This window comes from Platichthys flesus, chromosome 14 (genome assembly GCF_949316205.1).
Source record: "Platichthys flesus chromosome 14, fPlaFle2.1, whole genome shotgun sequence".
Taxonomy (NCBI): Eukaryota; Metazoa; Chordata; class Actinopteri; order Pleuronectiformes; family Pleuronectidae; genus Platichthys; species Platichthys flesus.
This window is the reverse complement of record NC_084958.1, coordinates 19865313-19878084: the sequence shown is the minus strand read 5'-3', so window position 1 is coordinate 19878084 and position 12772 is coordinate 19865313. Positions and strand designations below refer to the sequence as shown.

At 41.3% G+C, this 12772-nt stretch overlaps 1 protein-coding gene across 1 annotated transcript in view; it reads right to left on the bottom strand.

Annotated features, from left to right (window-relative positions):
- The window catches only part of LOC133968924 (collagen alpha-1(XI) chain-like), a 74479-nt gene that overhangs the window by 57557 nt on the left and 4150 nt on the right, over positions 1 to 12772 (bottom strand). Inside the window, exons 2-4 of the mRNA XM_062405182.1 lie at positions 10774 to 10938; positions 8214 to 8427; positions 6902 to 7064 (exon numbers count right to left, since the gene is read on the bottom strand). Coding sequence (XP_062261166.1) covers positions 6902 to 7064; positions 8214 to 8427; positions 10774 to 10938 — 542 coding nt within the window. The remainder of the gene's footprint in view (positions 1 to 6901; positions 7065 to 8213; positions 8428 to 10773; positions 10939 to 12772) is intronic.

Genomic DNA, 12772 nt, shown 5'->3' with positions numbered 1-12772 from the left:
GCCTGCACCTTGTGAACCTTCTACTTCAATGAGGAGAAACTACAACGACAAAAGTTTAGCACAAATGGATCCAACCTTAAAGGCAGAAGGACGGAGAAGGGTCATTGAGAAGATGTCTGGTTCCTTCTTCTCCTGTGTCCATTTGTTTGGTCGTTGGTTTGTTTGCATGTTTGAAGGAAAGATGATGTATTTTTGTTATGTTTTCCACGAAACTGGGTCAAAGAAGAACACATTCATCTTTAGTGAGGATCCAGATTAGGAGACCGACAATTTTCTCCATCACTTTCTTTAACAATGCAATTTTTTCTTATTTTTTTGCTAGGAATCATTCATGGATCTTGATGAGAAAAAAGTCTGGCATATTTAGGGAACTGATATGTGTGTGTGAATTCGATTGACTTCAAAGGGGCTATTGGGCCTTGGTGGAGGTATGTGTTGTTTGGACATGTGTTCAATGATTAAATAAAGTGTTTAAAACAACATAGTATTCAGTGAAACAAGAAAACATGCAGGGGGGTCCACAAACGCCATAAAGGGCTTGTCAAGAGACCACACACACACACACTTCTCCCATTTATAAAACCAGTCAGAGATTCAATCACTCCCACACTCCCCACTTGACTCATCCCCCCCCCCTCTCCTTCCACTCTCGGTGTCTTTCTCGTCTGCATCTCTGTGCTTTTTGTTGATGTTATTGTCTGGATTGCACAGCGCATCTCTCTGGCATCTGCTCAGATTCCTCCTCAGAATTCCAGCAGTGATCTACAGCAATGCCCTGGCTCCGGCTCGGGAGCTGGCACCGACACAGTGGAATAAATCATCTGTCTAGGCCGCACTACAATCGATCCATTAATGGGTCCGTGTGCAACGTGCATGTGTGTGTGTGTGTGTTTATACGGCACGCCCCGACACGTGTTAACCTTCATTTCAAACTGTAGCAACAACTGTTTGATGGGACAAAGTACAAGGAATGTTTAATGAGGCCGAAGAAGAGGAAGGACACTGGGATCAAACTTCCATCGACATTCCACCCTTGGGGGGGGCAAACCAATTCATGAGGTTTGTTAAAGACCGCAAGACAAGATAAATAAAAAAGTACTTAGTTATAAACACACCACTTGTTTTTCACACCTGATTGTAAATTATCCTAAACAGCACACACAAACACACACACACACACTACTGATTATCCCTGCGTGAGCTTGGTGACCCTGACATTTGCTGAGCAATGTATATCCCTCCCAAATCACACCCCACACCTACGAGGAGCACTTAAGAAAAATAACTGGCAGATGGACGATCACCCTAATGGTCGGTGGTGTTGGAAAACTTGAGCAGTCTTTGAAATGTGTCCTTGTCAGTGTACTGTTATTGCAGGATGTCAAGAGCCAGCATCAGCATGCTACTCAGCTAGATGGAGGACAGTGATGAGGGGAGTTGCTGCCCCCCCCGATTATGAGCACACATGATCTCATCCGCAAGCATCAAGCACATGACCGGGCTCAAAGATTTAGACACAACTTTGATTAAATGCAGATAGCTCCTGCTGGCGCCGGATCAGAGATGGGAGCAAGCACGAGGGTTTTCTCATCCTGCATTTGTTGGACTAATTTAGAGACATAAACAAAATGTAGTCTGTGTTTGTCTCCACAAAATTAAGGCCATGTTTGATTTACAAACTTTATCAACATCAGAGTGTCGATTTCTGGATGGATACAAGCCTTGCTCTTCATATATTTAGTTGCCTGTAGACATATCGCTGTGATTTAAGGCTCATTCAGCCAGAGTTTATAAAACCACACCCACACTTCTACTTCAGATACGGTTCTTCTGTGATCCCCTTACTATCCAAAAACTGCATTTCTGCCTATAGGAGGTTTAAAAATGCAGGAATACTTTTGCAATTGGTGAAAATAAAAAGTCATATCTGCACAACAAGAAGATATTTCAATATCTGGGCGTTTTCAAAGAAGACAAATGTTAAAACCACGAAAAGCTGAAGCTCTCAATTTCAGCACAAACACAAAACTATTTGTACAGTATGAGTTTAATGTTAGACTTTTACAGCTGCAATTACTTTCACTTGGATGTGGCTAATGTCTCTTATTTCAATCTGGCCACAGCTGGAGCATTAATCAGGGATTTGGAAAACTGAAAAATCTTCCAATTTCAACTTCCTCAATATAAAGATCTACGGATGTATTTGACAATAACTTGCTGACATTTTGCAGAAAAAAAGCAAATACTTAGCAGAGTAATTGATTATGAAAATAATCAGATAATAGTCTTCCTATAGTTCACGCAGAAACCATGAAGAGTATTCTAAAGCCTAGAGAACAATGTTTGGCTGCATAAATCAATGCACCCAGGACACACACAGGGCAATCTGCCCAATGCGTTTGCAGTCTGACCAAGTAAAACAAAAATGCATACATGCAGAGGTGGAAAGGAAAAATACCCCCAATATTTTAAAATGTTTTAAATTTGCCTGATCAATATCTTGTTTACAGACTTGTTTACTTTAAGTCTTGAAAAGTGACTCAACTAGCTCTAACCAGATGGTTTTTGAAACTATAATTTCACTAATAAAACTAAACGAGTATATTAATCATTATTTTTTTCAGAGAACTCACTGTGAACTGCTTTCACTTCAAAAACCTTCTTTCAAGAAAAAAAAAAAGAGGTAATAAAACATTTAACGGTGTCACTTCACCTTTCCTGTGACACTGAACCTCCCCGGCCCCAGCAGCCAGATGTGGCCGGTTCAGGGGCCTCGCTGACTGCGCCTGTTCACATCAGTTATTTTACACATGTTAGTCCACCACAGGATTCGGAACATTGTAAAAAAACTTACATTTTCTATTGTAACCATAACTTTACTTCTGTATTTTTCCTCATTTGATTTCATATGCCCACCTCTGCACAAGCTTGACACGTGTGCCGTTTTTCCAAACTCTGGGAGGGGAACACATCTTAGAAGGACAAATAGACAGATGGAATTTCAAAACTGAACAAGGACAACAATTAAACAAGGAGCAAGGAAAGAGGAAAAATGTATAATACTCTCCAGATTTCTCCCAGCATTTTTGATCAAATGCAGCCTTTGTGGTCAGTGCAGGGATAAGGTTTCTCCTCAAGCACTGGGGGCATACAAATGTCTTGCACCATTCAAATATTAAAACATTTTGCTTGCCAGTAGCTCACAAAACTGTTGAACTGTTTGAACCATCTGCCTGTTTGTCTACCCTTTCTTTACTTCTCTCTCTCACTCTCTCCATCTGCTCTTTTCCTTACTTTGCCCTTTTCCAATCGCAAAAAGATTTTAAGAAGCACCTTGGGTCCATTACTTCCAGGCCGTGCCGATACCATTTAGTGGGTCACAGCACATGGGACAGGGAGGTCAGGCACAGGTAAAGCATTGCAAAGCATCTCATATGCTCCTGACACACACTCAAATAATGACTATATTACAATTACACCAGCAGAAAACAGTTAGTGACGGTACTGATGAGAAACAGTCAAAGCAGTTCTCTTCTTGCCAACCCAACCATAAACAATGATTCACTCTGAGGCTGAGAGCCCATCAGAGCCGTGTTAGATCCATCTGCCAGCGACTCGTCCTGCTGGAGGGACAGCAGTTTGGAACCATCCACCGTGGAGTAATGACAGTCGTATAAACAAACCGGCTTGGCTCATTTCTCCCGTGTCGGTCACAGAGACAGACACATACCTACACTTTTATGCATGCATGCATGTATTGTACATTGTATCATATAAACACACATGTTGACATATGGAGCAAATAAAGGACCCCACTCAGTCTTGAAAATGAATTTGCATAAAAATGAGACGAGGGGATGATTTTACTTCAAATATCTTGTGGCTTTTATTACAAGGAAGAAAAGCGAGGAAAGGGGGAAAAGGCATTTAGAGGCCTGGTCAGTGAGCATATCTTTTAACCAGCTGTGCAATCTGAGCCAAGACTAAGCACACACTGTTCATTCTTTCCCCTAGACTTCACTCTTGTGCTTCCAAGCTTTGACACCTGCTTATGCAATCTCCTGCACTAAGGTAGCCATGTGCTCAGAGCAGTGTGAATGGTGAAAAGGCACAACCATCTTCAGTAATTAAACCAAGAGGATGCTCAATTTATGAAGCTAACTTTATCTGTAAGGTCCCAGAAAGATGATCATCACTGTAAATCAGTGGAAGGCAAACTGCAGGGAATGTCCTGGTTTAAGTTAACAAAGTTTAAAAAGTTTAAAGTTAAGTTTGGATATGAAAGGGGCTAGGCAACATTTGGTTGTGGCCAAGAGTGAAAATCTGGAAATGACTTTGGCCTCTTCCAGTGACTAACCAGGACCCTGAACATCATGTCCAGAGGATATCAAGAACATACGTGTTTGTCCTCTGGGTATCTTGAATAACCAGATTTCACAATAATCTAATGACCTGCACCAACGTAATGGCAAAAGTGAGATTTTAACCAGACGATGTTTTTGGACAACGGTCGGGAATCAACATAATCCTTGGAATCTATCATCCGATAACCATTAATGTGCATGATGCATCCTAAAGAGACTAATATGCAGGCACACTTGCAAACCTGCACCTGATAACAACTATGCACACTTGGCAGATAGAAAAAGTGACTTCTGGAAGTGTAAGAGTGGAGACATGCAGGGTGGATGTGTAAACCAGGTTAGATAATAAACTGTTCCTGCAGGGCCAGGGCCAGGGGCAGTTGTTTTCCCGTTTGCTTCCTGTTTATATATTGAAATGTTTTATAAATCATCAGCTCCTGGCTGCAGCTCCATATTTAACACAAAGTGGCATCGATGTCCTGATACAACTCTCAAGAAGAAAGCATTTAAATGCATTTCCTAGGATGTCAAACTGATCTTTTATTCTGTCCAGTAGTTGTCAAGGTGTCTTGCTGTCCACTATCTGAACCTATAGCGCACAATCCTGAGATTTATAGAGTCAAACTTCGAATATATACATTCCACACCTTGTACCTTGGAGGACTACTCAGAAAAACCCAATAGCAGATTTTGACAACTTGTTTATCTGATAAGATAATTAGGTAGGCAATGGCCCAGAAGTTTCCATATCCACCGAGACATATTGATTGCAGTGCACCTGCAACAGCTTCAGAACGAATGCCAAAGTAGAAATCCCCTGAGAAGACTCAAAACCAAACACATGGATAACATCTATTTTACAAACTGTTTTTTATGTACGCGAATATTCAATAATTACCCACAATTCACTGAAGCCAGTCAGATTGTTTCCCCGTCCACAGTTGGCCTTGAAGAAGCCAGTTTGAAATCAGCAAATCCAAGAATATTAAACTTGAAGTGGAAATAATTAGCGTTTGAGATAAGCCTTTCTCTCTGGGTGTGATACACTGATTGAAAACACCTTGCAACGTGCACAAGGCCTCAACTCCTGGAACTGAATGGAACCAGTTTCTTCTATTCTCCGTTTTTTTTAAGATGAGAACAAAACGAACGACTCTGTAATTCAACACCATTTAGTGTGTCCAAACAAAAGAGCAAATGACTTGTCTCAAATTGAAGGGAATGTGTTGGGCGACTTTTATCCATTTTACTCTTATTTACAGTAATTACAATCTCACCTCTAATCACTGTGGCTTTCACTCTCACAGTCTTTATTTCTGTTAGTGTTTTACTACTTGTGCTTTGGCAGGAGCAAATTTCAAACATGCCCGTCATCATATTGACTCGTCTGCTTGTCTATATGTTGAACCAGGACATGAATCTCCCTAACGAAAAGCAGATCCCACTCAAACAGTCGGCGAGGATGAGCGGCCCCCTGCTTTCAAGTGGCTCCTCTGGAAAGTCATCTCTAACCTGGAGGCAAACAATTTGCGAGCCGTTCTACTTAGCATTCCTCACGCAGACTTCAAAGACAGGCTATTGTCTTCGGAACTATCATTCAGCTCACATTTTGCTACCTATGCTAAACCTGGCAACTTGAATGTTCTAAATCTCCATCTCATAATAGTGAATTTTTATTCTTACTTATGTTATTCAGGGAAATATGAAGAAAAGCCTTATCTCCCAAATAATAGCACGGTCTAAAGTCAGTGTTTCATTAAGTCAAACCAGTGTAAAGAGGAAAAAAATAAATAAAAAGCACTTTGGACGGCACAATGTGCAAGAAGCCTTTCCACAGACATTGCCCAAGGCTTTTACAAAGTACACAAAGCCAATATTGTTGTTCTGGCCAATAAAACTCCATATTTACTGTATGCACAGGCTAATGAAAGACAAATAAATTGCCAGCCTTAAAACATGTGGATTTAAAGTATTAGACACTAAAGTTTTTCCTTTTTTTCACATTAGTCAATAAAATTCACTGAAAGTCGTATTCCCAGTATGCTTTCAATTATATCCGCACTCAACCAGACCAGAGAAGTGGCCTGCGTCTCTGTGAGCCTTCGAAACTCTGCCAGAACATAATCACTTCAATCTAGTGGTGAATGTCTGCATTAAATTTGTGAAAGACACTCCTGTCTAAAAGAATGAGAAATCTTGAAGGCATCTACTTTAACAGATTTCAGTGTCAGGGGTGAAAAGTACTTTATCTTCCCATGAATATGTGCAAAAACAGATGCAATAAGCACAAGAGCATCTATGCAACATTTTGGAAAATATGCTGTATTTGCTGTATTGCCAAGAGGTCTCCTTGTCCCAGGTCTGAACTTAATGCATAACCAAAACAGTGGTATCCAATCCTCTCGTCTAATTCTCCACAAGACAAGCAAATACCGTGATTTCCCCAAAACAGGACAAACCTTCCTTCTAAACAAAGTCCCACCATAACCATCACAATGCAGCTAGCTTGGTCCAGCGGTGAAACAAGTCTGTCTTACCTCAAAGACCTCCTCATCCAGGATTCTGGTGCCGAAGACAGTAATGCCCTCTGTGTTGATGACGGCCTGGTCACTTCTGCCAAGAGGCCTGGTCACCTTCTTCTTACAGTCCACAATGATGGTGACGCTCTTCTTCTCCACGCTGATAGCGACACGATGCCATCTGTGCAGTGCGGGAACAACACTTAGGACAAATGCTCTCACACTTTCTATTCTCTTAAGACAATAGCCTGAATCAAACATCTGATTAGCCTTACCAAAAAAGCTAAAGCTAACCTATTAAGGCAAAATCCAAAATCGTTTTTATAAACAATACATTTTTACACAGGTCTTTTGGTGTTGTTAAGCCCCGGCACAGGGGCCATCACAGAGAGGATTTGATTGTTTTGGTCTGACGTGGTTTAGGAGGACATTTAGCCTTTTGTCCTTCATACAGAGTCATGCTTGCCGTTTCCTCCTGCTCATTGTTTCTCCTTCTCTTCGTGACCAGTCTTTAACCGGCTGCTGGTTATATAACTCTGGGCACAAGAGCAAGTAAGTGTATTGTCCCAAAAATGTCTGACTATTTACTTAAATACTCAAATGTTCCACATGTTTGAGTATGTAAGGAAATGTCCTTACACTAAATGACACAGTGCTGCAGAGAGACTAATGCTATTTGACAAATCTCTGGTTTGGGTATTGGTTGTGAGGGGACAGCTCTTTGGAAATCTGAAGCACATTTCAACTGCGTCAAAATTTCTAAACTGCCCAACACTGAAAGCTACAGATTTTGGAAAAATTGTAATTAAATGTAATGATTGTACTGCAGATTTAGAACATTTTTTTTCACCCCCTGTAATTCAGTCCGACAACCACATATGGGATCATTTCAACGAACTTCTGTGAGCATATGTGCAAATGATCGATGGCAACTTCTTACAGATATTTGTTTGAGCACCATTGGAAGGGGATTTGTGAAGCTCCTTCCCATTACTTTGTATACAACTGCTAATAGGCACTCAGCAATTTATTTACAATGCTATTAACATCTGATTTGTTCCATGTGGTATTAATGACTGAAAAAATATGATGACAATAAATCCTCTGTGTACCAAGACTGAACAGTTTTTGAGGGCTTGAGAAAATACGTTAGGCAGATTGGTTTGGTTTAGCGTACAACACAACCTATAAATCTTCATAAACTGTTCAGAACAACCTGTTTCTTAGTTTTTTGAGCCAATTAAGCATGCTTCACAACAAACTTGAGATTTTAAATTCCTCTCTTCCTCCCCCCCCCCCATCCTCTCTCTCTTGAGAACCCGTCACTTACTTTCCATCAGCGAGGTTGACGGAGCGGAAGAGGGGGTACTCCTCGGGGGCAGGCTTGCCATGCTGGTCCTCGTACAGGAAGACGGGGGCACGGCCCACCTCCACGCCGAGCTGCTGGATGCCTTGCTTGTTGTACATGGACAGCAGGAAGGACTGGAGGCCAGCCTTGGGTTTGATGGTAAACAGGATGGAGAAATCTTCTGGGAAAACTCCCCCTGATAGAGGAACAAGCAGCAGGCATATAGGTTGGTATGTTGGCAAAGACCAACACATATGCAGTTAAAAACTTTTGGGTTAGTGCACATTTTTGCCAGAGGTTTTACAGCGTTGCTCAGCATCTGATAAACACAATTGCACACATGGGAACGACCCAGTATGACCACAGTATTTCTAATTACATTCAATTAAACAGCCCTTGTGGGGACATTGGGTCAGGATGTTGCAGATAATTGGCCGACATCCTTCTTTAAGTTGAGGAAATGAAAGAAAACCCTTATTCTTTTTGAGAGTTGGATGAGAAAAATAGATTTCACTCTAAAGGAGCGACTGCCAGCATCTGAGCTTAGTCTAGCAGTCCCCATTTTTTGTTGTTTGGAGAGAGTCCTGCAGGTTATTTACCCCTGTGTCCAGGCTTTGTGTTAGGATAAGCTAACCTGCGGCTGGTGGTAGCTTCATATTTAGAACAAAGATGAGTGAGTGGTAACTCTCTTACAGCTAACTCTCAGCTAGAAGATGAATTAGCAACTTTCCCATAATGTCAAACTAAAAACTTATTTCTACCCCTTTGTGTCCTTGAACTACAAAGATTTTGAAGCAATGCATCCTTGAAAGTGGAGCTCCGTGTTTAAAAAAATCTATGTTTAACGTATAGGAGCCAAATCTAGGGACTGTATGTTCATGCAGACTCCATTTTACCATCTGGGCTTTCTTCCACATCAATCTTTTACTTAGGATTATATTATGATGACTGAAGTGAATAATGTTAAAATGTATTAACCCCTCTGACTTTCTCTCCTCACATTAAACCCAAACTTCTTCCAGTCTAGGCCCGAAAAACACAGAGACCCATGTTTTCATTCTTTAAAACTATTTAGCATTTTCTTTTTACTGTTTACAATCCAGCCAAATTCAAAAAGACTAACACGTTCTGCACAGACTGGGGAAATGCATTTAACAGCACTCGGTTTTAAAGACATCCACTTTCTTGCCAAGTCAGTGTTGAGCAAGTTATCAACGGGGGTCTCTTTCTAAATTTCAACCTGGCAATAAAAAAACAAAAAGGTCTCCTAGGGATGTGAACGTTATTGTTATATAGCATTATGGATGGTGTTTATGTTTAAATACAGCGTGTTTCGTAGCCGAGTTGGATGCAGACACATGAGAAAGCAGTAAACTGGTAAATGTACATCTGTGAGAAGGTTTACTGGTTTTCTAAAGCCAGAGACGTTCACCCCGGAAGATGATGTGAAGCAGTGAATGCAACCAGAGGGTTTGGAGGTAGCTAATCTAATGGGTACACAGTCAAGCAGAGTGGACCCTTCCTAAAAAAGTTATATGGCATTATTTTCATCACTTTGAGTAAAGCAATGTGCATTCAATTTAAAAACCCTGCTAGATTTAATTCCACCACCAAAAGACGCCATAGCCCAGGCTGCCAGCAATCAAACGTGAGGACAGATGTTTTATTGACAAGATCACTCCGCGAAGAATCAAAGGAAATAAAATTGTGAGTTTCTCCCAAAAATATCAAGTAACAAAAATCCGGTGTTACTCTCCTTGAGTCATATGTTTAAATGATATTTCATACGCCACATGCTGCGTGACTCTCGTGCCCTGTGGGTTTCTGGAGCCGAGTGAAACGCACACATGGGCGTCCCCTGGAAACTGTCTGCGGAACCTCTGCACCGGATTTTGGAAAACGCAGGTGCTCGGAGGAACGGGCTTCATTAAAAGTTATTGATTGCATCATTGCGGAATAGATATAATGTGTCTTAAAGATGTTTTTGGTTTGTCGATAAATGGAACAGGATGGTCAAGCGAAAACATCAGTTACACTTTCATACAAACGATTATTAGTTTTGAGCAGGCATAACATTTGAAACAATGCGCATGGTGTGGCTGCAGGGACGGCAGTGTCAGTCTCGGGGGGGGGGGGTCTAGACTGAAATGATCTGCCACCATTGGTTGGTTCACCATGAGGTTTCGTACAGTCATTCATGTTCCTCTCAAAATGAATTACTAATAACTTCTGTGTTCTTTTGAATTTTCATTTCGTGTCATTTTAGGATTGTCCAGCAATTACCTTCAATAATTACATTGTTAGTAAGTAAGAGCCAATAAAACAGAATGCTAACTATCTCCTGAACAGCAGCAAGGAAGAAATATGCTGCACTAAACGATGTTAGAACTTCAGTTACTGTTTATATATTTGGTAGTTAGTGTAAAGCATAAAAGCTGGTACACGCTTTGTGAGCTCCTCCCTTTACTGTCCAGAGATGCCAGGTTTCCGGTTCAGTGTAAACGCTGGAGAACTGTGTGAGTTGAGTAAAGTGAGGAGTTACCTGGGAAGAGCTGCTTGGTTGGAGCACTGATCTGGGCCTGTTTCCCCACTCGGTAAGCCACGTCGGGTTTGGATCCTCTGCGGGCCGTGCAGAAGCCCGTTGTTTTACGAACTCCATCAGGAGAGCTGTTGAAGTCTAGCGCCTTCAGAACGTCCACGGGCTCAGCTGTGGAGGCAGAGCAAAGAGTTGATTAAAATACTCAATCATACCTTGGCAGTACCTGTATACAGTAATGGGGTGTTTGGGAACTTTGTCCAAACAAGCTGCTGAGTGCTGAGTCACATGTTTCCCCTTGCACCAACTGTATATGAGTGGTGCAACTCAAAAAGCTTTTGTTACCACAAAGAGAAAGTTTTTTGGGGGCATTGTATTTTTGATATATTTTGAAAAAAGCTTTGTTTGAGCTTTCAAGTATGAGGTCGCATTCAAGTGCAGTTGTAAAAATTGGAAACAAACCGGTTAAATCGCTGAAGAGAAGTCTGCAAATATCTCAAAGTATATTCTGATACTATTTCAATTTAACAGTTTTATGTGAAATACAAATTTTTCACGGGAATGTATGAGATTATTTTAGAAAGGGCTTTTTCATAACAACGTGTGACGAGTGTGTATGTTGTAAATGCTGCATGTAGTTTTTTACACTAATTCCAGCTGTTGAGAGAAACAACTAATAGGACCTGGCATGTTGATGATAAGTCAACACTCACATCCATTACACCCGTTGCCTGTTCGGGGACCGTTGGCCAAATCTGTCAGCTCGACCCGAGGTTTGTTTATGAGCTACCTTGGCAGAGGAGCGGTAAAAATGTTAGGAACCATTCAGACTGCATAATTGCCCCCCCCCCCCCCCCCCCCCTCCTCCTCACCTCCATTGTTACTCCCACAGCATCTATGGGATGATAAAAAACCCATTGCTGCTGATCACTGGGTCTTTGGGCCAAGGAGAACACCGAGGAGCTTTAAAAGCTTCTCAGTACTACTCCACTCTTTTCCGTCAATGGACCTGGAACTACTGAGCTTTGAAGCCATAAACACGGTTTCTCACTTCATCTCTCTCCTGCACATTGTCTAAATCTTTCACGTTTCCCCTCTCAGCATCTTTCTCCCAACCTTGTTGTGTAAATGCTTTTTGCTCTTAAATTCCCCGAGGCACATCATCAGTTAAAGTGTGATTATATCGAATTTAAGAAGTCCAGCAGGGTGCGTTTTATTGACGTATAGCACAGCATCATTTGTGATTTAATGCACATCGGCCTGAGGCTGCATGGGCTTAAACATATGCAATAAGAGTCTTCGATTCAAGGTCATTGCGGGTGTGGTGGTGGCGAGAATAGTAAATGTACGTATGAGAAACTGTGGGCTGTCATTCTGCCTTTTGGTCTGTGACTGGGACATTGTGGCTCTTAAATTATCACCCCACTGAAGTAATCCATTAATCACACAATGCACACATGCATAAAGTATTGCAACACAATCTGACTGCATGAAAACAGCCAATGCCAGAGAATTTTGAAAACAATACTTGAGAGTTAAAAGTGTTTCAAGCCCAATAACAACACATCAGCCAATGACTATTTAAGATAATGTGATCTATGCGAGTGTAAAACCTCAAACCTGTTAAACAAAAACAAGAAAAGAGAAAATATACGGAGACAAAAAGTTTCCAATTGAAGTTAGCCAGCATTGTCACACCAAATGACGAGGGAAACAAAATCAGTGAGCAATGCCTCATATCACTGCTTAGACTTTGTGTGGAAAGAGTTTGTCTTTTAAAAGTGACACAGTCACACAACTCATGGTGAGGCGTCTCTAGTCAAACACCTAATTGTAAAGGATCTATACTGTGGTGAAGGTTTAGTGTTGTAAGTTGCTTTGGGTTTAAAATATCTACCAGCTGAGGTAAAGGTTCCATAGTGCCTGCTCCCTTGTAATTTGATGACATTCACCACATGTAATAGCAGCTCTGCTCTCTTCAGTGGGAAGAATTGACCTGATGAAA